Source organism: Alnus glutinosa, chromosome 6 (assembly GCF_958979055.1).
Source record: "Alnus glutinosa chromosome 6, dhAlnGlut1.1, whole genome shotgun sequence".
NCBI classification, from domain to species: Eukaryota; Viridiplantae; Streptophyta; class Magnoliopsida; order Fagales; family Betulaceae; genus Alnus; species Alnus glutinosa.
The window spans coordinates 10,968,884-10,996,728 of NC_084891.1; the positions used below are offsets into that span (position 1 = coordinate 10,968,884).

At 39.0% G+C, this 27,845-nt stretch overlaps 1 protein-coding gene across 1 annotated transcript; it reads right to left on the reverse strand.

Moving 5' to 3' along the window:
• On the reverse strand, positions 1-27,845 carry LOC133871516 (secreted RxLR effector protein 161-like). The gene is made up of 3 exons (XM_062308955.1): positions 27,317-27,845; positions 251-316; positions 1-113 (listed from the first exon to the last, which is right to left on the reverse strand). Exons 1-3 carry the CDS (start codon positions 27,843-27,845, stop codon positions 1-3), a joined length of 708 nt encoding a protein of 235 aa, XP_062164939.1.

Here is a 27,845-nt window from a genome sequence, read left to right on the forward strand (position 1 = left end):
CTAGACCGGCAAATAACCCCTACTCAGATTATTATGACCCGGAATGGAGAAACCATCATAATTTCTCTTGGCATGATCAAGCCACAGGAAATTCAGCCCCACAGTGTCACGAACTGCACTATCAAGCCAATTCGCAGTTCAACAATTAAGCGGTCTATCCACCATCTAACTTCAATCCTCCCCACCAGCAATGGCAATCATCTCCATATTGTGTTGAATTTGAGGATAACTGCAGCGTTCTTCCACATACCGGTCTCCACAACAGCAGTCTCAAGCCATACCATCTCCTCATTTGGATTTTGACCTTCAAGATTAGCTGTTGAAATTTATAAACAAGATGGAACAATATACCCCTCAATTCTTCGCTGAGATAGAAGCCAAGATGGAAGCTCATGTTGAACAAATCATTAGCCACCTCAATAGAGAAGAAGATGAGCTTCAAAGTCAGCAGGTGGCCAATCTTGATGGACACTACATGGTGGATGAGAGTACTTCTTATCATGTGCAAGCCATCACCACAATGAAAAATGGAGAAGTGGTCGAAACTCACGTGGAAAATAGGAAGGAGGAGGAAATTGAGGCCCCAAAAGCTTTACACCTAGCAAAAGGCGAGAAAGTGAGCACCGAGGCTCCTTCATCATCCACTCTTATTATGGAGACCCCATATGAACCCCGAGTTCGTATTCCAAGTAATCGAAAAATTTCATTTTTAGAGACAGATAACATTCTTCCAGTCATTATTGCTTATTGAAAATTATTGGACTTCTAATTTATCAAGTGTGTGCAATAGTGTGCAACAAAATATCACAATGCAGAAAATAAAAAGACAGATATTTTGTTGACGAAGTGGAAACTCAATTAAGAAAAAAACCACTCCGGGGAAGCCAAACCTAGGATATCAAATATTCAGAAGACAAAGCAGTAGCACTCACATACCCTTATGCAGTGGTTGTACCTTGAACTCTAATGTGTAACCCAACACGAACGTCTCCCAACCAAGTCACCTACTTGAAGGGGTCTTCAATGGAATCCTTTACCTTAGGGCCAACCCCTAAGATAGACTTCAGTTTCAGCACAGCAACAGGACTTGGCAACGACTTGAGAGAGACTAACTCAACACAATAACTCTAAAATATAACTCTCTAAGCATTACTGAATTCAATATCGAATTCTTACAATTCTCAAGTCTAGGGCCCTATATTTATAGGCTGTAAGTTCAAATGAGCGTCTGGCTTGATATACCTAGGCGCCGTTCGGACAGTAGACATAAGGCGTCTGGACGGACAACTGTGCAATCGGCTTTCCCAATTTCGCTAAAATTCTTTCCTGAATTGAGCCGCACCCGGACGGTGTTGAACTGTCGTTTGGACGGTCGTACTTTAGTTGCATGCAATTTTCATATCAAGGCTTGGTGGTCCCGGACCATAGAATCTATCGTCCGGACGGTTGATCTGATGCACGCAATTTCCATATATGAAGCTTGAGCGTCCGGACCGTGAAAACTAACGTTCAGACATCTTGATTTTGAATGCACGACTTGCCTTATGAATGAGCGCGTCCGAACGGGAATCCACATCGTCCAGACGGTTACAGTGGCCTTCCCATATCTGTGTTTTGAAAAGAAATCCCATAGCTGATCGAACATTGAGTGGAGTTCGGACGTGCTGCTGAGACATTCGGACGAATGCAAGATGGAGCAGTTCGAAGATTCTCGACATAGGGGAAGGTCCGGATGGAAAGTTCTTGTCATCTAGATGGATGATGTTTACACAGTTGAGAGTCCGGACTGTACGACACGTCGTCCGAACGGATGCACTGGAATGGTAAAATCTTCTCGAACTTCAAATAGCGGTCAGACGATTTGCTATTACGTCCGGACGAATGCAACCTTGAATAGTTCAAAGTTTCTAGACACTGATGGGCGTCCAGACGGTTTTGCCAGCTCGTGCGGACTTAAGTTGCTGACTGATGAGTGTCTGGACTCTTAGATTGGGTCGTCTTGATGGAAACATGGGATCCGACTTCTTTGAGTAGGAATCGGCACAGAATTTTTCTTGAATACTGTAATAGCCTTCTTGAAACTTGTGACACTTGCAACTTGTCATAATAAGGCTCTTCCCTCATCAAAGAAATAAACTCTGAATATCTGAAGACTCTAAAATATACGGCATCCCTGTGAAAGCAGCAACATTACATAGAAGTGATTTTGTCCAACAGAATGCAGCCAACACAAAAACTAACAAACTCCCCCTTTGGCCATTCTGGGACAAAAAATACTTGACCGGGTTAAAAATACATTCCCAGTCCAACACTAACATATACTCCCCCTTTTTTGTCTCAAAGGGACAAAGGGTAAACAGAGTATAGAAAGACCACAGTAATAAAATACTCCCTCTTGATGTCTCAACAGAACAAGGGTAAACATATTACACAGAATCCACAAACAAAGACGTTCTAAAATCCAAAACACTAGGAAAATAGAGAAGAGTCTGCAAGTGGACCAACAAAAATCCTCCAAGTACCAAATCCTGTTGATCCACTGAAATCAAGTAACGGTGAGAAATTTGTACTACTTCAGCTTCTAGTTCCGGAAGTCGGGAACCATGGACTGAAAAACCTTAAGTCTCTTGATTTTGCAAAGCTTGAAACTGGTTATCCGCAGATTGACATCCTCTAAGCAACTGGTCTGCAAGATAAATGAGAAGATTCACCACTGCACCTCTACTTGATACAAATCTGAGGGAATGCTACGGAAGGCTCTACATGAGCTAGGGGGAAAAAGCTCATCTTAATCCTGAGACTTTTGGAATTTGAGCATCCTACTTCAATAACAGTCATTTTTCCAAAGGATCCATCTGTCAGATATTGTGCTGGAAGCTGTTGGATGACATATTCCTGAAAAGATTTAAACATAAATATTTCCAAAAATAACACCACAAAGAAATATTAGATCCTGTTTGTCCCAAAAAGAAAGTGGTATTATGACATTGTTAATTGGATGCCCAACACACAAACATAATAGGATTTTCATGCACAATATCTCAAGAAAATATTCCAATCACCAAATATTCCAATATTCTAAAAAGCACAAAAACTTAAAAGAACAAAGGAAGATACAGCAAATACCATGGAATGAGAAGAAATGTGCAGAGAATGCCAAAATCTTGGGAGAAATTCGCGAGACAAACACACAACATGACATGATAAATTAATAAAAATGCAGAGATGTGTGTGTGGCAGAGAAAGAGACGCAAGTCTTAAACCTGTAGAGATCCCGTCCGGACTTGTCACTTAACCGTCCGGACGGTTACTGTAAGGTTAGCTTACGGCAAGACTGCGCTCGTCCGGACGTAAAAATAGGTCCGTTCGGACGCTTCACACTGAAAATCTGAAACTGGTGAAAAATTTGCAGAAAAATATTCCGTCCCTCTGAAGCCGTTTCAAGTGTGTTGCGCTACAACTAAAGTCTATCTTAGAGGTCGGCTCTAAGGTAAGGAATTCCATTGAAGACCCCTTCAGGTAGGAGACCTGGTTGGGAAGCGCTCGTGTTGGGTTACACGTCAGAGAGCAAGGTACGACCACTGCATCGGTACATGTGAGTGTTACTATCTTGTATCTAGCTTTGTCTTCTGAATAGTGGAATTCCTGGGTTTGGCTGCCCCAGAGTGATTTTTCTCTTAACTGAGTTTCCACTTCGTCAACAAAAATATCTGTGTCATTTACTTTCCGCTGTGCTTTAATTTTTGTTGACACTTATGCACACACTTTATTTTTAGAAGTCAATTCAATTTTTCACATCTGTCAAACATTGTACTGGGAGCAGCTGGATGTCATATTCCTGAATCAAAACCAACTAGAAATACCTCCAAAAATACCATTAGATCCTATTAGTTCCAAAAATAATGTGGTATTTAAGACGGCTGTCAAATGGATGCCAAAGAGAAATATAAGCAATGCAGCTACTCATAAGGCATAAATATATCAAGATCAGCCCAACACACAAACAGAGAAGGATTTTCATGCACACTATCTCAAGAAAATATCCCAACAAATATTTCAATATTCTAAAAGCACAAAGACTTAAATGAATAACGGAAGACACAATGAAGATCATGGGATGAAAAGAGATGTGCGAAAAATGCCAAAATCTCGGGAGAAATCCACGAGAAAAACACACAAGATGCCATGATAAATCAATAAAAATGCAAAGATGTGTGTATGGTAGAGAAAGAGACGCAAGTCTTAAACTTGTAGAGATCCGGTCCGGATGTGTCACTTAACCATCCGGATGGCAACTGCTAGGTCAACATATGGTAAGACTGCACTTGTCCGAACGAAGAATAGATCTGTTTGAATGCTTCACACTTGAAAATCTAAAACTTGAGGAAAATATGCAGAAAAATATTTTTTACAAAAGTTAGCTTCAGAACACGTATGTATAATCAACTGATAAAGCAGTCAAATAGCATTGCAAAAATATGCAAAAATATAAATGAGAGTTAAGTATTCAATAAGCACAAATTTCCCTGCAGATAGAAATTTTAAATAGATTACTTAACTCATGCAATGCGTGTGTGTGTGAAGACTTTCTCAATAAGGTATGAAATCACTGATATGACAAAAAAACAACCAGATTTTCCAAACAAGAGAGAAAATCAATGAAAGATCAGCCAAAAGTTAAGATGCAACACCTAATTGTTTTACTTGTACCATGAAGGATAGTAAATTTTTTTTACTTGCACGTAGAGGGCAAGGCATATAGCAAATTCAGCACATAAGCATGAATATACAATTTAAAAGCGCATAATGCATATTATTTACTGCTTGATTCTTATGGTGTTGCAACCTAAAGAGTGCCAGAATTTTTAGGCTCTAGGTTCAACTAGCATGTGGTCAATTTGACCATCTTAATCAAAGACCTCTTCTCTTATCTAGAATTTCTAGAAGCAAATAGTCAGAGAAGGAAAAGATGTACCTTAGGGGAGTCTTAGATAGTGCACATTTTCATCGCATGAGGAAAGTAACTATCTATCATTAAGATGCAAGAGGAAAACTTAGCAGATATCATGCATAAACTCTCAATCATATATAAGCATATTTAATTAATGCACAATGAACGGAGATATCAGGCAAAAACACATGCAATATCTGAAAAGCTATCAAAAGAAAGAAATAAAGTTCCGCATCTTCTCCCAAATTTTTTTTTTTTTTTTTTTGTTGAGAAGTGAGACAGAAAAAAAAAACAACAAAGACATGCTTATGGAAAAGGAAATGATATCTAATCCCAACATGTAAGGTAAAACCAAACCTGTCCTCATGGAGAGAGGTTTAGAAATACCAAGACAGAAAAGCAGCCGCCCGACGTGCTTTAACTGTCATCCCCAAAAAAATATCTGCAGATGTTTCTCAAGAAAACCAGAGAAAATATAGGGATAGAATAAAAAGGTTCCTCAAATAGAATGCAAGGCATGAATAAGATATGACATGATAAACGATGCAATGCAAACATACCTGACATGCACTAGGATTTAGGAACCAAAATCCTAGGCATGGGAAGACTTCACCTTTACTAGGTGAGTCCACTTCCCCTCAAGAGGTGAATGGTCTCATCCTTCTTGACCCATACCTGCTTGACTTGTGGCAGTAGCTTGCAGGTCTTGTCCGGACCACAGCTGTCATATGTCCAGATGGTTCATTTTGAACTGCGATTCTTGCCTTACGGAGATACGCATCCGGACGGTATACCACATCGTCCGAACGGTTGATTGATCTTCCCTTTCTTGGAACTTGGAAAGAATCAGTGAATCGTTCGAAAACTGATAGGCGTCCGGACGTGCTGCTGAAACGTCCGGACGGAGCAAGCTGGCACAGAAGCTTCTCGATACAGTGAAGTGTCTGGACAGAAGAAGCACATCGTCCGGACGGGTGATGCTAGACTGTTTGGTGTCCGGACGGTATGACACATCGTCCGGACGGATGGAGCAGTAGACAGATGGGCGTCCGGACGGGATGATACATTGTCCGGACGGCTGACAGGGAACTTTGAAATTCTTCTGACTTCACTCTAAACAGTGGAATCCCTGTTTGCAGCATCCTTACATATAAGTGATTTTGTCCAAACATAGAATGAGGCCAAAATACTAACAAACTCCCCCTTTGGCCATTCTGGGACATAAATCACTTGACCGGTTTGGAAATACATTCCCGGTCAAAAATAAAAATTACTCCCCCTTTTTGTCACAAAGGGACAAAGGGAAAACAGAGTAATAAAAACTAACTGTCATAAAAATTACTCCCCCTAACGGTCTCAGAAGGACCCAGGAAACAGAGTAATATATATCCAAAAAGCTTTAACCACAAACAGAAATTGTCTCAAAATTAACAAAAAAACTACAAAAAACATAAGAGGGAATCAAACATCCTCAGTCATGGGTAAAATCCCATCTGCACCATCCTCATCATCACTGCTGCTAGGGTGATGATACTTCAGGCACTCCTGAGGGTCCAGCTGGTTCTGCTCCATGCACCAGTCGATGGAGTGCACAGCAAGCTGCATGGAACTCATAGACTGCTGCATGGAGGACATAGACACTTGCAAGCTGCTCATCCCTCCCTGAAGTGCAGCAAGAGCCTCCATAATCTGAGCATGATTGATCTGGCTCAGATGGCGGTACAGTATGTGAGGATGAAGCCATATCTGGAAAGCTGACTGGCATAGCAACAGGTGGAGGCGCCTCATCATCGGAGTCATCTCTCCGCAGCTGCTCATTAGACTTCACCAAAGTCCGCTTGCTGATGGGCTGCTGGATTTTCATCAGCGGTTCGCCATTGACATTGATGCCCGACTGAAGAATAATCTGAGTAAGGAGGCGGCCAAAAGGGAGACCAGCAGTGCTCTCATCACGGGCTTCTAATATAACCCCCAAAATGTGCTTGCATAGGCAGAAAGGCAAGCAGAGGTGAATAGCATAGAAAAATTGGGCCCGTTTCAGGATCAGATCACTGCGCCGGGCAACCGGCCAAATATTCTGCTGAACGATCTTGGCCAACATGCGGTGGGAGGATGAAAGGGCACCAATCCTAATGGCAGTAGATCGCTCCTCACCTTGGGGAACGGCACGGAAGAATTCCCTGAGATCATCCAGGGATGGAGGAAGCACTACCTCATTGTAGGGGCTGGCTAAAATCTCGAGCACTGGGACTCGGATGATGTGACTGATGACCTGAGGATCAATAGTGATGAGATGGCCTGCAACGGAGGACTGAAGTACTACTCCACGATCATCATCCTGTACCACCTCCAGGTTGGCGTAGAACAGCTTGACCAATCTAGTGTACACCACACAAGAACAGCTGTGGAGATATCCCCAGTTGTAGGTCTGAATGATGTCAAGTATGTTGTCTAGTGGTGGCACCATGATATCAGCCCGAAGCACGTTTTGCTCAACAATGGAAAAGCGGTCCATAATTTTGGCCTGGATTGCAGCCCTATCTTCCACAAGCCTCTAACGGACCCTGCGGGGTGGACTGCCGCCAGACATGATTCTGCACAAGATCCAACAAGAATTTCCAAAGAAAAATATTCCAAAAAATATTCTTGTTAGGATAACACAAATTTGGCAGAATAACAGTAGTAAAAGGACTTCAAAAATAATATCAACTAAGTCCAAGAAATTTCAGCATGGCAGATATATGCATCTCATATTCCAAAAATAAATAACATTCTAACAGGTTTAAAGAAAACTGAAGAGAGAAAGACTAGAAAAATACCTAAAATATGAGAGATATATGCAAAAAACCAAAAACTTAAAGCCAACCTTACTCACAAATAGCCAAAACTTCTGATTTTGTGGGGTATGAAGAGAAATCGGCGATCTGGGCATTTTATAGCCGCTGTGGGGTCCCCGTCCGGATGGTGGATTGATGACGTCTGGACGCTCGCTGCCTCGGAAAGGAGCAGAAAGGTCGCGCACGTCCGGACGATATAAAGAGACCGTTCGGACAATGATGACAGCACGCGTCCGGACTCCGTCAGGTCCTGTCCGGACATGTGGGCTCCATCTCCGTCTGGACTCCAAGGGAGAACCGTTCGGACCACCAGTCCGTCCGGACATCAATGTAGACCGTCCGGACGCTCCACACTGAAACACCATAAAAGCTGAGAAGAATTTACAGAGATCAAATTTTCTCAAGTCAATGTCAGAATACGCATGCATAATCAACTAATAACACAATCAGAGAGCATCTCAGAAATACACAGAGATATAAAAGGAAGTTGAGATTTCAATTAGCACACATAATTTTTCCTGATCATATAAAAATCAAATAGGCAACTCAACTCAAGCAATGCGTGTGTGTGTGTGGACACTCTTTTCCCACAAGGTAAGACTATCCAAGACATGACATAATGCAACTAGATTTTCTAGACATGAGAGAAAATCCGAGACAGATTAGCCAAAAGTCAAACCTTATAGCTTGCTAGGGCCTAGACACCCTCATCTGATACACTCCCCCTAAGATACAGCACATATAATTTTTTACTTGCTCATAGAGGGCAACGTAAATTTAAGCACATAAGCAGTGATTAAAAAAATTTAAAGCACATAACTTTTTATGAATTGCTGCTCGAATCTTATGGTACTGCAAACTGAAGGGAGTGCCAGAATTTATAGATGCTAGGTTCAACTAGCCTGTGGTCAATTTGGCCATCTAATCAAGGACTTCTTCTCTTATCCAAAATTTCCAAAAGTAAAGAGTCAGAGAAGGAAAGATGTACCTTTAGGGGAGCCTGGGATAGTGCACTTTTTCATCGCATGAGGAAAGAAGCTATCCTACTTTTTGCATAAACAGGAAAAACACTTGGCTAGCATAGTCAAAACTCTCAATTATATCTAAGCGTATTTAATCAATGCATACCGAATTGAGATATTAGGCAAGAATGCATGCAATATCTAATAAGCCAAGAGAAATAATATCCTGCAAATTCTCCCCAAAAATTTTATTTTTTTATTTTTTATTTTTTTTTAATAAAAGAAATAAACCAACATAACAAGCAATATGGAGAATGACATCATATGCTAAGGTACAATCAAACTTGTGTGTGCTCAGAGATGCCACTACAGAAAAACAGTCGCTCGACCTGCTTTTTCTGTCTTCCCCAAAAATACCTGCAAAGTTTTTTCAAGAAAAACACAAGGGGTCACAACCAACTGGTTCCTAGATAACTAGCACATAAATATGACAAGGAAAATATGCTAGTAATCAAACCTGATGCCTTAGGATTAGGAACCAAATCCTAGGCATGAACACCTGAATCTGCTAGGTGCGCCTATTCCCCCTCCTGGGGTAACTGTCCTTCTCAGCCCAAGTCTGCCTTCTAGTGGGTGGTGGCTGACAAGACTGCATCATCCACTCCATCATGTTTTGCATCCAAACAGGAGGCTCACAGATGTATTGCTCTTGAGGGCTTCTCAAATGCCTGGGTTTGCTCTTGTAAGTGCCACTCTGATTGGCTGGTACAAACCGCTGTTGAGGCCGCTGATGCTGAGGAGCATGAGACCAAGAGGCTTGGAACTGATGTCTTGGTGCTTGTCCCCATGGTGCTTGATGCCAAGGAGTCTGATGTTGAATTACAGGTACAGTGCCATACTGAACTTGTCTAGGCACTTCTTTCTTGGCTTTGGCCTTTTGTGCTTTCAAGAGGGAGCACTGAGGCCGTACATGCCCACTGAGACCGCAGTGATGGCAAATAGGAGGTCTTCTGATGGAATGAGGCTGCTGAGTGCCTGGAACATCATCATTGACCTTTTCCTTCTGTTTATCTTCAATAACTGGAGGAAGCTCTGGGACTGTAGGAGGCACAAACACAGTCTTCGAGGAAGAAGGAATATCAGAAGAGGAAGATACATACCCGAGACCAGTCTTGTCATGTGGGCTCTTCTGGATGGACAGCATACGAGTCAACTTCTCATCAGTGACTCTCTCTAGCTGGAGCTGTGTCTCAAGTAGCTTTTCCTCTAGCTCCTGTATCTTGAGCAGCAGTGAGCTCTTCTCAGTATGCAGACTGTTTAGATCATTAACTTGCTACTTTCGGCCTTCCCTCAGCTTCTCAAACTCTTTGTAGAGAGTTTTGTATGCTTCCTTGAGCTCTACCTCATTCTCACTATGCTCCGAATAATATGAGTCTTCTTCTTCAACATAAGGGGCCATAAAAGCCAGAAATTTGTCAGACTCTGGAGCATCTTCTTCGGACTCATCACTGAGAGTCACATTGTAAGCCTTCCCCTTGCCCTTCTTGAGATTCCCGCAATCGGCCTTGATATGCCCATAGCCTGAGCATTCAAAACATCGGGGTCCTCTGGGATCTTTCTCATCCTCTGGTTCAGCTTCTCTGAGAGGTTGCTTGGCTTTTTCAGAAAACTTCTTCTTGAACCGATCATCTTTCATTAGTCTTCTGAAATTTTTGGCAAGCATTGCCACAGCTTTTTCTTCATCCTCAGATTCTTCTTCGGAGGAGGCTTCTACCCTCTTCTTGGAAGAATTAAGAGCAATGGTCTTTAATTTCTTGACCGGGGGCAGAGACAGCTCGTATGTTTCAAAAGATCCAACCAGCTCTTCAATCTTCATTTCTTCAAGATCCTTGCTTTCCTCAATAGTCGTTACCTTAATCCTGAAACGCTCGGGCAAAGATCTGAGAATTTTTTGGATGAGTTTTACATCCAAGATAGTTTTCCGAAGACTCACCATGGTTCCTTAGGTCACTTATTTTGGAGTAAAACTCTCCAAATGTCTCTTCCTCTAACATCTTAATTTCTTCAAATTTTGAAATCAACATCTGAAGTTTGGCAGATTTTACAAGTTTTGTGCCTTCATATGTTGTTTCCAAAATTTGCCATGCTGCTTTGGCTGATTCGCAATTTGAAATTTTGGCGAATTCAGATGGAGAAAGTGCTTGGCATAGAGCATGGAGGGCTTTGTCATTTGAAAGACGAGCGTTCTTTTGAGGGACTAGTTCAAGTGTTGTATCCTCTGGTTTAGTCCAACCAGTCTCAACAATACCCCAACAGTCAATAGATTTCAAAAAGAACCGCATACATGCCTTCCAATAGCCATAGTTCGAGCCATCAAAGGCAGGAACAGAATTAAGAGTTTGAGACATAATAAAGATAGAAGTCAAATATAAAAACACTCAAGAAATTAATCTTCTCAGAGTGTACCAAGCTCTGATACCAATTGAAAAATTGAATTGACTTCTAAAAACAAAGTGTGTGCATAAGTGTCAACAAAAATGAAAGCACAGCGGAAAGTAAATGACACAGATATTTTTGTTGACGAAGTGGAAACTCAGTTAAGAGAAAAACCACTCCGGGGCAGCCAAACCCAGGAATTCCACTATTCAGAAGACAAAGCTAGATACAAGATAGTAACACTCACATGTACCGATGCAGTGGTCGTACCTTGATCTCTGACGTGTAATCCAACACGAACGCTTCCCAACCAGGTTCACCTACCTGAAGGGGTCTTCAATGAAACTCCTTACCTTAGAGCCGACCTCTAAGATAGACTTCGATTTATAGCCCAGCACACTTGAAAAATGGCTCTAGAGGAAATAACACGTCTATAAGCTTTAATGGAATTCACACTGAATTCTTGCAGCTCTAAGTTCCCAAGAACCCCTATTTATAGTCTGGGGGTCAGAATGGGCGTCAGGCAAAATAAGCCTGTGAGCCGTCCGGACGGTGGACCATGACCGTCCGGACGGACAACTGTGCGACAGGGTTTTCCGAAAATTCCGCTGAGAAATCTTTCCTGTATAAGAACATCATTCGAATGTGATGGCTCGATCGTCTAGACGGACGCACGTCGGCTGCAAGTAATTTCCATAACAGGCTTCGCGCGTCCGGACCAAGGGGCAGGAGCGTCCGGACGGCTAAACTTCAAAACGCAATTTCCATATTTGATGCGTGTGCGTCCAGACCATAAGGGGGAGATGTCCGGACGGTTGAAGTCGAATCGTCAGTTACCATATACGATGCACCAGTGTTCGGACCACAGCTGCCAGATGTCTGGACGGTTCATTTTGAACTGTGATTCTTGCCTTACTGAGATACACATCCGGACGGTATACCACATCGTCCGGATGGTTGATTGATCTTCCCTTTCTTGGAACTTGGAAAGAATCAGTGAACCGTTCGAGAAATGATAGGAGTCCGGACGTGCTGCTGAAACGTCCGGACGGAGCAAGCTGGCACAGAAGCTTCTCGATACAGTGAAGTGTCCGGACAGAAGAAGCACGTCGTCCGAACGGATGATGCTGGAGTGTTTGGAGTCGGGACGGTATGACACATCGTCCGGACAGATGGAGCAGTAGACAGATGGGCGTCTGGAAGGGATGACACATCATCCGGATGGCTGACAGGGAACTTTGAAATTCTTCTGACTTCACTCTGAATAGTGGAATCCCTGTTTGCAGCATCCTTACATATAAGTGATTTTGTCCAAACACAGAATGAGGCCAAAATACTAACAAGATGGATCCTTTGGAAAACTGACTGTTGTTGAAGTTGGATGTTCAAATTCCAAAGGTCTCAGGATTAAGATGAGATTTTCCCCCTAGTTCATCTAGAGCATTCCGTAGCATTCCCTTAGATCTGCATCAGTTTGAGGTTCAGTGGTGACTCTCCTCAGTTATCTTGCAGACCAGTTGCTTAGAGGATGTCATTCTGCGGATAACCAGTTTTAGGCTTTGCAAAATCAAGAGATTGAAGGATTTTCAGTTCATGGTTACGGGCTTCCTGAAGCCGAAGTAGTACAAATCCAGCTTTTACGGATTTCTCTCTGTTACTTGATTTCAATGGATCAACAGGATTTGGTACTTGGAGGATTTATGTTCCTCTATTTTGAGCCACTTGGAAACTTTTCACTATTTTCCTATTGTTTTGGATTTTAGAAAGTTTTTTGTTTGTGGATATTATTACTCTGTTTACCCTTGTACTTTTGAGACTTTGAGGGGGAGTAATTGTTGTGTGGTTTTCTCATTACTCTATTTTACCCTTTGTCCCTTTGTGACAAAAAAGGGGAGTAATTTTCGATTTGGACCGGGAATGTATTTCCAAACCGGTCAAGTGATTTTTGTCCCAAAATGGCCAAAGGGGGAGTTTGTTAGTATTTTTGCCTCATTCTATGTTTGGACAAAATCACTTACGTATAAAGATGCTGTAAAAAGGGATTCCACTTGTCAGAGCATTTTCAGAAGATTCTGCACTGCAAAAAAGATAGAAGATTTCAGATTCCCTGTCAGCCGTCCGGACGACGTGTCATCCCGTCTGGATGCCCATCTATCCACTAATCCATCCGTCCGGACGACGTGATCATCCCGACCGGATGCCAGACAGACCAGCATCATCTGTCAGGACGTCGTTAATTTTCCGTTTGGACCCTACACTGTATCAAGAAGCTTCTGTTCTAGCTTGCATCCGTCCGGACATCGCAGCAGTCCGTCCGGACGCCTATCAATACTTGAATAGTCTCAGATTCTTTCCAAGTTCCAATAAAGGGAAGATCGATCAACCGTCCTGACGATGTGGTATCCCGTCCGAACGCGCCTCTCCTTAAGGCAAGAATTGCAATTCAAATATCAACGTACGGACGTCAGTTAGCCTTGGTACGGATGCGCGCTCATCAGTTAAGGAAATTGCCGATTCGACTTCAACCGTCCGGATGTCTGCCTCTCTTGGTCCGGACGCACGCATAGAAGATATGGAAATTGCGTGTTGAAGAATTTCCGTCCGGACGTTCATCCCCCTTGGTCCAGACACGCTAAGCCTTATATGGATATTACTTACAGTGGAAGTGCGACCGTCCAGACGTCAGTGTCTCACCGCCCTGACGCGGCTTTTAAACAGGAAAGATTTTCAGCAAATTTTCGGAAAATCCTGTCTCACAGTTGTCCGTCCGGACGGCCCAAGTTCACCTACCAGACGGCATCCGTACATATTACAGCAGTCGCCCATTCTGCACCTCAGGCTATAAATAGAGGCCCCTGGGCATTGAGAACTGCAAGAATTCGGTATTGAATTCCACAAGAGCTCAGAGAAGTTCAAGATCCTCTGAAGCTGTTTCAAGTGTGTTGTGCTACATCTGAAGTCTATCTTAGAGGTCGGCTCTAAGGTAAGGAATTCCATTGAAGACCTCTTCAGGTAGGAGACCTGGTTGGGAAGCGTTCGTGTTGGGTTACACCTCAGAGAGCAAGGTACGACCACTGCATCGGTACATGTGAGTGTTACTATCTTGTATCTAGCTTCGTCTTCTGAATAGTGGAATTCCTGGGTTTGGCTGCCCCGAAGTGGTTTTTCTCTTAACTGAGTTTCCACTTCGTCAACAAAAATCTGTTTGTCTTTTACTTTCCACTGTGCTTAATTTTTGTTGACACTTGTTGCACACACTTTATTTTTAGAAGTCAAATTTCGATTTTTAATTTTATTTGTTTTTGTGTTGGCTGCATTCTGTTGGACAAAATCACTTCTATGTAATGTTGCTGCTTTCACAGGGATGCTGCTTTATCCAAAGTCTACTCTTGAGCTATGGCCTTCATGAAGATTCTGTGAAGTTTTCAAGGAAGTTTATTTCGGTTCCCTATCAGCTGTCCGGACGACATGGTATTTCGTCCGGAGGCTCATTAGTCAGCAACATCCGTGTGGACGACGAGATCTTTCTGTCTGGACGCCCATCAGTGTCTAGAAGCTTCGAACAATTCAAGGTTGCATCCATCCAGACGTAATGGTAAATCGTCCGAACGCTCTTCAGAGTTCGAGAAGATCCCCGTGTTCAAGTGCATCCGTCCGAACGATGTGGCAATACCGTCCGGACGCCATTTAGTGTTTGACAAGTATTAGGGTTTCTGCCTCAAGACACAGTTATGGGAAGACGGCTGCAACCGTCCTGACGATGTTCTCTATAAGGGAAGACGTGAATACAAAGTTCAACCGTTCGGACGACAGTCTTCATGGTCCAGACGATCAAGCTTCATATATGGAAATTGCGTGCACCAGTTCAACCGTTCGGACGTCAGCCTTTAGGGTCCGGACGCTCAAAGCCTTATTATGGTAATTACATGCAGCCAAAGTGCAACCGTCTGGACGCTAGGGCAACACCGTCCAGACGCGGCCTTGTTAGGGAAGCTTTCAGTGGTACTTCGAAAAGGCGGTTGCAGTTGACCGTCTGGACGCTCGGTTAAGCTGTCCGGACACCCTCCGGTATTTTGGTCATAACCTTTTACTCAAATATCGGATTGGGACAAAATTGGCGTCGTTGGAAAGCTTAGAAAAAAATGCTGTAAATTGAGCATCCAGATGGACAATAGAAGTGTCCGGACGGCCTTGTAAAAATTCTAGAATTACTTTCTAGACAAGGAAAAAGTTGCCCGTCCGGACGGCCAAGGCTCCCGTCCAGACGCGCGTGCCTCAGACTCCATTTAGGCCTTCTAAAGCCTATAAATAAGGGGTTCTAGGCATGCATTCTACACAGAATTCGGTGGTGAATCCCTTACAGCTTAGAGAGGTTGTTGAGGGAGATATTGAAGATCTGCTAGCTCTCTAGCTTTTGCCAGTGTGTGATTTGATCAGCTGCAAAGTCTATCTTAGGGGTTGGCCCTAAGGTAAAGGATTCCATTGAAGAGCCCTTCAGGTAGGAGACCTGGTTGGGAGGCGTTCGTGTTGGGTTACACGTTAGAGAGCAAGGTATGACCACTGCATCAGGGGTATGTGAGTGTTACTACTTTGTATCTAGTCTTGTCTTCTGAATAGTGGATATCCTGGGTTTGGCTGCCCCAGAGTGGTTTTTCTCTTAATTGAGTTTCCACTTCGTCAACAAAATATTTGTCTCCTTTAATTCCGCATTTAATATTTTATTGCACATTGTTCACACACACTTGTTAAAATTGGAAGTCTCTTTATTTTTCAGATTTGTTTACGGATTTTAGAGAATATTATTTGTCAAAAGCTTGATCATGAAATTGGGCAAAATATAGTGTTTTGAGCATAAAGCATTGTTTGTGAATGACCTTTGCGTTGGCATCCCCTTTGGCATGGCTTGGTTAAAGACCAATGGGCTTGTATCCCCTATGACACAACTTTAAAGACCAATGGGCTTGTATCTGCTATGGCACAGCTTTATAGACTAATGGGTACGTATCCCCTATCGCACGGCTTTGAAGACCAATGGGCTTGTATCCCCTATGGCACGACTTTGAAGACCAATGGGTTTGCATCGCCAATGGCAAAACTTTGGTTGAAGACCAATGGGCTTGCATCCCCTATGGCACAACTTGGTTGAAGACCATTGGACTTGCATCCCTGACCGGCATCTTTGTTGTATTCAATAATATTCATGTATTTTATTGGGTGCATTATAGAGTTTGCTTTTATGGGTTTCCTATAGTTGTTTTCATAATAGTTTGCATAACTGATTTAAAAGCATTGAGCCTAGATGTACATAGATGGTCACATTGTCCAGAATTGGAAATGCTGGGGTCTTTGTATAGTTAAGCAAGATGCCACTGTTTTCTAGCTTAAGGCCTACGTGTATGCGTGAGCCCATAATGGAGTGATAGCATGCATGTATGTTTGAGCCACCCATTAAAAGTATTATCGTTGATGGGTCTATATGTAGATGCTTCCAAAAGATTGGAACTTCTATATATGTTCTCAACTGCATAGTATACTTTAATGTTTTCTTAAAAGTTGGTGTTTACTTTATCAGCTACATGTGTTTTCAAGAAACAGAAGTTTATAATAATGGGTGCTGTTATTGTGAACGTAAGACAAAGGAAAAGTTGGTTCTTTGTGAAAACCAGTGAGTCTTATACTACTGAGGTCACGATATTATATATTGAGATGGTGAACTCATAATTTCACCTGTGCGGATGGTTAACCCCACAATTGTGCTCGATCGAAAATAAAGTCGCTCGATCGACTTCGACCTATAATCGCTCGATCGACCAGGAAGTCGCTCGATCAACTTCACTTTACTGATCCAACTCTCTACATGCATAACTATATAACTCAATTAGACTAAGAGCAATTCTTAAGTCTTATATTTATGCACATAATTTGATAACTTAAGTGGGTTGTCTTTCTCGGGTATTACATCTAATTTCATAGAATTCAAGTATTAACTGTATATATACTATACTGAGTAATTATAAGCGTTAAAAATATATTTATCATGTCTAAATTTAGAGGTCAAACTTTAACAAACAGTGCCACTTGTCACTAAATAGTCAATTTTCAAAGTCAAAAGTCAATCGGTAGACTTTTTACAAATTATTTTCCATATGATAGATCTTTCTACTGTGAGTACAACGGTCTTTGAATCAACTAAAGCTGAGTCTGTTTGACCTATTGTTGGTTTCGTCAAAGTTTAAAGCTTAAATGTTACTTTTAGGCTTTAAGGGTTTTAAGGTTTGATCTTTTAGTTTTCAAAACAACTTTAGGTTTGCGCACCAAATAATAGTTGAATTTAGATTTCAAAAGTCGAACAACCAAACAAACTCTAAGGGTTTACGTCTTGATCATTAAGCTCTTACACGTTTTGCTGACGGTAAACTCGGCAGTCAAATTTTGTCCATCAACAATCCGATGTACACACAACACAACCAAAATCCAAAAATTTGACCGCCTGGTTTACCATTCTATTATGAATTTATTGGGTGTGGGAACATGTAACTTGTACAAATGAAATCGACAGTGTAGATGGGAACGCATGTACCTGCCATTGGCCCAACGGTACTGTCTTCGACATTTTTCAGTTTGGGATTGAATGTTTTACACCCTTTGTTTTCACTCAAGGCTCATGCGTCTGATGATTGACTCTTGAACCTCCAAAAGCATGCATTTATTTGGACTGATATATGAAGCGTGGGACCGATTCTGACTGACGTACTATGAGTGTTGGAATTCAAAATTTCAAACGTGAATTGAGGGTGAATTCGGATTGAACACGGGTTAAATCAGAATTGTATTCAAGTATCCGAATTTCCAAAAAAACCCAAACACTATAACAACTTCAAAGCCTTTTCTGCTTTCATCCAAACATACTCACATATTCCATGTGAGAGGGGGGTGTGCACCAGGTGTTTTTCTAACACCCTCCTTTGAATAACAACCCGGTTTCAACCTGAGAAAAAAAATATCCGGATACCCTTCTTACTTCAAAAACTACCAGACTCCAGGGAGGACCCACTTGAGCTAACGCACGGAGAAATATCGGTTGTGAAAGCAACCCATGTGGACAATCATTCAACCCATTAATAATTAAATAATAATTATTTAAAATAAATAATAATTTTTATTACTTTTTAATAATAAATAATTATTATTTCAATCATTATTCCACACTACTTTTCATAACACCAATCATTATACACAACTTTTCATACTTCTTATCATTTCCTACAATTTCAAATAGAATTAAATTCTACTCATCACCCGAACATATTTTATTTGCCTTGAAATTCGCAAACCAAATAATAATTCAATTTTGATTTAAAAAATCGAATACCCAAATGGACCATTAAAAACTTAAAATTGACATTTGAGATTAAAATTTTGACTGGACCAAATACAGGTCAAACGAACTCAAATTTAGTCAAGTCAAAGCCCATTATACTCACAATGGAAATATATATCATATGGTGAATTATTGTAAAAAGTCCACAAGTTAACTTTTTAGAATTAGAGTTGACTATCTATTTACCAAATGGTACTTTTTGCTACCGTTTTATTTCTAAATTTGGACATGATAAATATGTTTTTTGTAACGCCCAATAAATTAAATAAGGAATTTAGCATTAGTAAATTATATTTATTAAATAAGTTGGAACATACATTAGATTTTGATTGATTATAATTATACAATTGTAATAAAAACGGGTTTAAAGTAGAGTAATGAAATTAGAATGATAAAATACTAATAACAAGTCCTAGGGTAATAAATGATTAAATATAAGGATAAAATGTAGTTGAATTTAAATAGATGGGGTAAAATAACAATTGATAGATTTAATAAGTGGTGGGGTTATAGAGTAATTTATAAGAGATTGGACCTTAAAATAAAAAGAGATCTTATCCATTGCCACTTGTCACTTTATTTTTGGCTTAGGGGATATCTTATCCCTTAGCTTTGGCATAAGGAAACAAACAAAAAAGTGTAAAAATTTAATGATCAAGACTTAAACCCTTAGAGTTCGTTTGGATGTTCGATTTTTTTAATCTGAATTATACTATTATTTGGTGCTCGAGTTCCAAGGCAAATAAAGATGTTTGGATGATTGACAGAGTTTAAATTATATTTGGTCCTGTTTAAAATTCTCCTGCACCACCCCTTCTCTCATTTTTACTTCTCCCAATAAGCATCAACATCAAAACATTCTTAACTTTTTTCACTTTTTATATGACATCTACATTTTTTTATTACTATTTAAATAAAAAACCCACTAAAATACAATTTTATTTTATTTTATTTTTCCTTTTTCCATATAAATTATTTCAACTTTATATCACATCAATCATATTTTACAATAACTCAAAACAAATTCCTCCCCCAATATGAGGGGAAGGGAAATTTCAAATAGGCCTTTGAATGAGTTGTTTCGGTAATAGTTGTATGAGAGTATTTTTTTCACGGAAACCATAGTAGGAAATGATTGGAAGTATGAAAAGTAAGTAGAATGATTGGAGTTATGAAAATTAGTGTGGAATAATGATTGAAACAATTTTTGTTTAATAATTAAACACAACACACAACCAAAACCCAAATCTGACCGCCTGGTTTACCATGCTATTATGAATTTATTGGGTGTGAGAAAATGTAACCTGTACAAATGAAATCGACAGTGTAGATGGGAACGCATGTACTGACCATTTGCCCAACGGTGCAATCTTCTACATTTTTCAGTTTGGGAGTGAATGTTTTACACCCTTCGTTTTCACTCAAGGTTCACGTATCTGATGACTGACACCTGAACCTGCAAAAGCAAGCAATTATTTTATTTTATTTTTGAATGGAAAAGCACAAGCATTTATTGGGACTGATATATGACGCGTGGGACCGATTCTGACTTACATATTATCAGTGTAGGAATACAGAATTTCAAGCGTGAATTAAAGGTAAATTCGGGTTAAACACAGATTAAATCAGAATTGTATTCAAGCATTCGAATTTTTAAAAAAACCCGAAAACTATAGCAATTTGAAAATTTTTTCTGCTTGCGTCCAAACAAACTATTAAAAACTTAAAGTTGACTTTTCAGCTTAAAAATTTGACTGGATAAAAAAACAGGCCAAACGAACTCAAATTTAGTCAAATTATAGCCCATTATATTCACAATGGAAATATCTATCATATGGTGAATTTTTGTAAAAAGTCCATTAGTTGACATTTTAGAATTAGAGTTGACTATCTATTTACCAAATGAAACTTTTTGTTGAAGTTTTATTTCTAAATTTGGACATAATAAATATGTTTTTTGTAATGCTCAATAAAGTAAATAAGGAATTTAGCATTAGTAAATTATACTTATTAAATTAGATGGAACATATATTAGATTTTGAGTGATTATATTTATACAATTGTAACAAAATGTGTTTAAAGTAGTGTAAATGAATTAGAATGACAAAATAATAATAATAAGTGCTACAGTAATAAATGATTAAATATAAGGATAAGTTGTAGTTGAATTTAAATAGATGGGGTCAAATAATAAAAGATAGATTTAATAGGCGGTGGGGTTATAGAGTAATTTATAAGAGATTTGACCTTAAAACAAAAAGGGTCACTTGTCACTTAGTCCTTGGCTTAGGGATATCTTATCCCTTAGCCTTGGTATAAGAAAATAAACAAAAAAGTTTAAGAATTTAATGATCAAGACTTAAACCTTTAAGGCCCGTTTGGCAACGAAAAAGAATTTGTTTTCTATCCGGGTTTTTTTTTTTAAAAACCAAGTTTTTGAACAACAACCCAGTTTCAACCCGGATACCCCTCTTATTTCAAAAAACTATAGGACTCCAAGGGGGACCTACTTGGGCTGACTTACGGAGAAACATTGATTGCAAAAGCAACCCTTGTGTACAATCATTCAACCCATTAATAATTATTTAAATTAAATAATACTTTTTCAATTTTTTTTAATAATATATAACTATTATTTCAATAATTATTCCACACTACTTTTCGTAACACCAATCATTACACAAAACTTTTCATATCTCTAATCATTTCCTACCATGGTTATCCGCGAGAAAATAATCTCATACAACTCCCACCTAAACACAATTTCAAATAGAATTTAAACTCTACTACCTACCCAAACACATTTTCTTTGCCTCGAAATTCGCAAACGAAATAAGAATTCAATTCTGATTTCAAAAATCGAACACTCAAACGGACCATTAAAAACTTAAAGTTAACATTTGAGCTTAAAACTTTGACTGGACTAAAAATAGGTCAAACGAACTCAAATTTAGTCAAATCAAAGCCCATTATACTCATAATAGAAATATCTATCATATTGTGAATTTTTGCAAAAAGTTCACTAGTTGACTTTTTAGACTTAGAGTTGACTATCTATTTACCAAATGACACTTATTACTGACATTTTATTTTTAAATTTGTACATCATAAATATGTTTTTTGTAGCACCCAATAAATTAAATAAATAATTTAGCATTAGAAAATTATATTTATTAAATAAGATGGAACATATATTAGATTTTGATTGATTATAATTATACAATTGTAATAAAATGGGTTTAAAGTAGAGTACTGGAATTAGAATGATAAAATACTAATAATAAGTCCTACGGTAATAAATGGTTAAATATGAGGATAAAATGTAGTTGAATTTAAATAGATGGGGTCAAATAACAATAGATAAAATTAATAAGTGGTGGGGTTATAGAGTAATTTATAAGAGATTGAACCTTAAAATAAAAAGAGATCTTATCCATTGTCACTTGTCACTTTGTGGTTGGCTTATGGGATATCTTATTCCTTATTGAAAATAATTATTGACTTCTAATTTAAACCAAGTGTGTGTGTTTGTGTGCAAACAAATATCTTAAATGCGAAATTTAAATAAGACAAGATATTTGTTTTGAAGTGGAAACTCTGAGAAGAGAAAAACCACTCTGGGGCAGCCAAACCCTAGAAATCCACTATCAAAAAACAAAGCTAGTTACAAGACACTCGTACTCATATAACCCTATGCAGTAGTCATACCTTTAACTCTGACACAAAGTCCATCGTGAACGCTTCCCAACCAGATCTTCCACCTGAAGGGGATTTTGATGGATTCTTTACCTTAGGGCCGATGTAACGCCCCGCTTTTACAAAAGCGTAAGTAATTTTTTTTTTAATTTTCACGTGACATTACTAACTTATCAGAGTTAATTATTGGAAACGGATTATATATAAATATAATAAAGACTTGGGAATGACACTTCAGAGCTTCTACTGAAATACATTAAAATAGATATAGTAAGCCAGTCAGTATAATTATACAAAGCAGTAGTAGTCATGCCTCACAGGGCAAGATAGTCATACAAGCCAAAATATCTACATAATTGTAGAATTATAATTATTGTCTGGAGCTTGGCTAATGAACTACAACAGGGTAGTTCCCAAAAAGAAAGGCAGTATAGCCTCACAAAACCAGCATCAGGAACCATCTAAGAGTCTGGATAGTCCTGATATTCTTCTTCTTCATAACCTGAATTATCACACAATACAAGGAGAAGACAACAACATAAAATACCAAAGTGAGTCCACTGTTTCCTATAGTAATATGAGTGCTGATTTATTTAATAGATGCAACATAATGCAATGGCCTTATAGTCACATGTATATGCAAAATGTAATCTATGATCGCGAATCATAGACATAAAATGAACATAAACATAATCATAAAGCAATGACAGTTTTAAGTGCAGAGTTTTAGGTATTGCCTTTTTTCCACTACTCTGTTGGCCTTGGCACGGTTAACATTTTATTTGAAGCCTTGACTTCCTCACTTTAACTTTTAATTATATTCTTTGGGAGCCTTGGCTCCTGAAAACCTTGGTTTCCCTGGTGACCGTGGTACACCAGTTTTTTTATTTATCATTCTCTTTTCGGGTACCTCCTCATTCACTGAGAACCTAGGAACTCAAGTGAAGCCTCATGTACCCACTATGGATCTTGATCCAACAACTTGTTATTAGACAGATTATTAAAAATAATAAAACATGCAAAACCACACGCGCAAACAAGTAAATATAATATTATAGGAAAAATCAACCAGCTTCGTCCTTAGTAAGTATAGAGATACTTACTAGTTTCTCCTCTAAAGTTTTCCTCTACAACTGCATAATTACAATCATGTAGTAATACTAAATTAGTGAAAATGACTCTCACGAATATATTTTTTATTATTATCACTACTCTTATTCTTAGGAAATCATTTTCCATATAAAAGTGAATGTCATAACGAGATTTCTATTTTGTCCTTTTGACTATGGTATTGAATGTCACTTATCAATTTAAAATAGTAATGTAATATCATTATCATAATTAGGTTAGTTCTATATATATAAACCATTAATTAAAAAAGCTCGTATATATACATATATATATATATATATATATATATATATATATATATTTGTAAAACGATATACTCACGCATACATTCCACTTTCTTTGAAATCTCACACACGTTCATTGTCTCTCCACATGATTATATTTCTTTCTATCACTCTACTTCTCTATTTCAATCTCGTTTTCCCTACTTATTATTTGCACATCTATATAACACACAGATATAAATCTCTATATATTTATATATTATAAGTTAATAAACCCAAACACATATATTCCTACAAAGTCACACACCCATTTCCTTACTATATATATATCACATATCGAAACCTCAACACACATTCTTACACTTATATTTTCTTGATTCGCTTTAAACACAATTCACTCACTCCAACTCATTTTCCTCTTGTAGTAAACACACACAAACATGTTAGCCATATACACATATCAACAACTCTTACACAATATACATATATAAGTACATAATCATTATTTCACCAAAGCAAGAACAAATCATAGTTTTAAAATAGAAAAAGGATTACTCACCAACTTTTGGACAAATCAAAGGAGGAAGGAAGAGTTGCTGTCCAAGATAAACTTCCTAGAAGTGAGTTGTGCTTGCTGGTTTTTGGATCTAGAGGTAGGAGTTTGTTCTAACTTAATTTCTACTGATTTGGGGTAAAAGGGGAGCAATCTAAGGCTTAGTTTTGGCTTACAAGGAGCTTGAAAACATGGTAAAATAAGGATATTTTCGTGCTCCAAGTTGCTGCACTAAAACAAAGAAGAAGACAGCATGCTAGAGAGAGTGTTTGAGCTGAAATTTGGCTTCTCTTCATGGAAATTGATCATCCGTGCATACTCTATATAATGACCTTGGATGGTTGAGATCAAGCCAGCAAAAAGACACTTCAATGGCCAGATTTGAGCCAACCAATCACCCAAAATCGTAGCCCAAATCCCCTAGGCTACTATTCCACATCTTTAGGTAATGATTATATAATATCTATAAAAATCTAGTTGGTTTGGAGCCAAAATTTACAAACTAGACTAACTAAAAGAGGTTATGATCGTCTGGAACCGAGAACATGGTGTGGGTTCAAGAATCTAAGCTAGAAAATTTGCCACTTATAGCTTACACGAACACTGCGTAGCACTGGATAATAAAGTCCCTCGATCGACTTCGACCCAGAATCGCTCGATCGACCATAAAGTCACTGGATCGATCCTATTTACCTGCAAATTTTAAGTCGCTCAATCGATTCTAATATCCGATCGATCGACTTCGCTTCCAAAGTCGCTCAATCGACTGTAGAGTCGCTCGATCGACTTTGGTTAGTAATTTCTTTACTAATCCAATTTCTCTACTTATATACATATATACAATTCTATTTAAACTAACCATAATAATAATTTAGCTTTATACTTATGCATGCATACGCACATTTTTATTTATTTATTTATGCGTCAACATCTTAAGCATAGTGTTTTTCCCGGGTATTATAGCCGACCCCTAAGATAAACTTCACATGAACAGTTGAGCACACACCAGCAACGACTTGAGAGCTAGTGGATCTTCAATTCTCCCTAAACATCCTCTTTAAGTACTATGGAATTCACTGTCGAATTCTGTACAGAACACAAGCCTAGGGCCCTCTATTTATAGGCTTACGGGAAACCTAAAACTGCTGAGATTCAGGCTCTGGCTAGCGAGCGTCCAGACGGAAGTTAGCCAAATCCGGATGGTTTTTTGCGATATCCTTTCAGAAATAGTGCAATTCTATCTCTATCAGGTTCACGTCCGGACGGCTTGACCGAGTGTCCGGACGGTCTTCGCTAAAATCCTTTCTGCATTCCAACGGAACTCTAGAATATTCTAAATTATTGGACATCGTCCAGACGTGTTGCTACGTCGTCCGGACGTCTTGCATAGACTTCCCAAACTGTGTCGACTTTTGAAATCCAACTCCTTGTTGAATACTGATTGATCTAGCATCCAGATGGTCTTGTTCTGACATCCGGACGTCTTCATTGTTATCTGCTGGACACTGAGGGGCGTCCGGACGCCTTCAAAGGCCCGTCCGGACGGTTGCACAGGAACCAACTGTTTTGTCTTGGATTTTGGAAGGACTCTTCATGGACATCTTTTTAGAAGCTTGTGATCAAATACATGAAGATTCTGAATTGAAAACCGACCATCCTGTTAAAACGCAACCATTACATAAAGTGTTTTTGTTTTATCCAGAATGTAGCCAATTAAAAAACTAACAAACTCCCCCTTTGGCCATTTTGGGATAAAAACACTTGACTGGTTTGGAAATACATTTGCGGTCTAAAAACCAAAAAATACTCCCCCTTTTTGTCACACAATGACAAAGGGTAAACAGAGTATTAGTTAAAACCATAACCAAAAACAAAAATTGGAGAAAAGAACAAGGTTAGGTCGTCAACGAGAAATCAGCACACACATGGAACAAAACCTGGGAAAACAGTCAGAGAGCCAGTAAAAAATATGCAACCATATAGAAAAGAGTTAAGTAATCCATAAGCAAAAATTTTCTGCAGACAGAACTTTTTCAACAGTAAACTTAACTCATGTAATGCGTGTGTGTGTGAAAGCTTTCTCAAGAAGGTATGAAGTTCATTGATATTATCTAAAAACACCCAAATATTCTAAACAAGAGAGAAAATCAATGTTAGATCAGTCAAAAGTCAAACCTTATTTTACTAGGGCCTGACTACCCTCATCTGATACACTTTCCTTAAGCTGCAACATAGTTTCTTTTACATCGTCCTTTTGTGACCGTCTATTTCCGCAATGATGTGGTCACTGACTGTTTCTTTAGGGACAAGATCAAGAACAGATTTACAGCATAAGCGGTGGATCTTTTTATTGATCCATTTTTATTCAGTTTTGAATGCCTTTTATCACTTGGTACTGCAACCTAGAGAGAATGCCAGAATTTATGGGTTCTAGGTTCAACTAGTGAGTTGGTTAATTTGACCCTCTTAACAAAAAAAATCTCTCTCATTAAAAATATCCAGAAGCTAGAAGTCAGAGGAGAGAAAAAAAATATCTTAGGGGAGCCTTGGATAGTGCACAGTTTTTATCGCATGAGAAAAGCAACTAATCTAGTAAAGATGCAGCAGGAAAATTCAGAGATTTAGAAACTTAACCATATGAATTTATATTTTATCAAAGCACAGTGAATTGTCAACACAGATAAATATACATGAGATAGCTGAAAGATGTTGTAGTAGAACCCTTGCACCAAATTCCCCCAAATTTTTTTATTTTATTTTATTTATAATAAAAAAAATATCATGCAACCTACATAAGAGACTAAGAGGAAAAGAAGAGTCTTATCCGAGCATGAATCAAAGACATGTCTAGGACATGTCACAAATACCAATGGCTTTTCTAAGATATTCAAACTGCTTCCATCAAGAGGTTTGGTGAGGATATCAGCCAATTGATTTTTTGTGGGAATAAACATAAGAGCTACTTCCTTGGATTCGACAAGGTCACAGATGAAACGATGCTGGATGTCGATGTGCTTGGTCCGAGAATGCTGAACTAGATTCTTTGAAATATTTATGGCACTGGTATTGTCACAGTGAATGACCATAGTGTCTTGAGTGAAGCCATAATCACAGAGTAATTTCTTCAACCACAATAACTGGTTACAACAACTTCCAGCAGCAATATACTCAGCTTCTGCAGTGGAAAGAGAAATTGAGGCATGTTTCCTACTCATCCAAGCTATCAGATTTGTACCAACATAAAAACAACCACCAGAGGTGCTTCTTCTATCATCAGCATTTCCAGCCCAATCTGCATCAAAGTATCTTGCAAGCACAAGATTTGTTTCTCTTGAAAAACATATACCATAATTAACAGTGGCATTTACGTACCTAATGATACTCTTGACAGCAGTAAGATGAGATTCCTTAGGATTGGCTTGAAATCGAGCACAAACTCCGACACTGAAAGCAATATCTGGTCGGCTTGCCATAAGATAGAGAAGACTACCAATCATACTTCTGTAAAGAGCAGGATCTACTTGTTTACTTGTTAGATCAGCACTAATCTTGACATTTGTGCTCATGGGAATACGAGCATGGCTTTTTCGATCCAGACCGAACCGTTTCACCAGATCTTTTGCATATTTAGCTTGAGAAACAAATATCCCTTCAGAAGTTTGTTTGACTTGCAT

Bases quoted from the DNA above. Each gene is read 5' to 3' on its own strand.
- LOC133871516 (XM_062308955.1), bottom strand. From the start codon at position 27,845: ATGCAAGTCAAACAAACTTCTGAAGGGATATTTGTTTCTCAAGCTAAA. The intron at 317-27,316 runs GTAACCAGTTAT...AAATTTCAACAG, and splicing joins TATTGCTGCTGGAAGTTGTT to CTAATCTTGAAGGTCAAAAT. The intron at 114-250 runs GTATGTGGAAGA...TTGATAGTGCAG, and splicing joins GACTGCTGTTGTGGAGACCG to TTCGTGACACTGTGGGGCTG.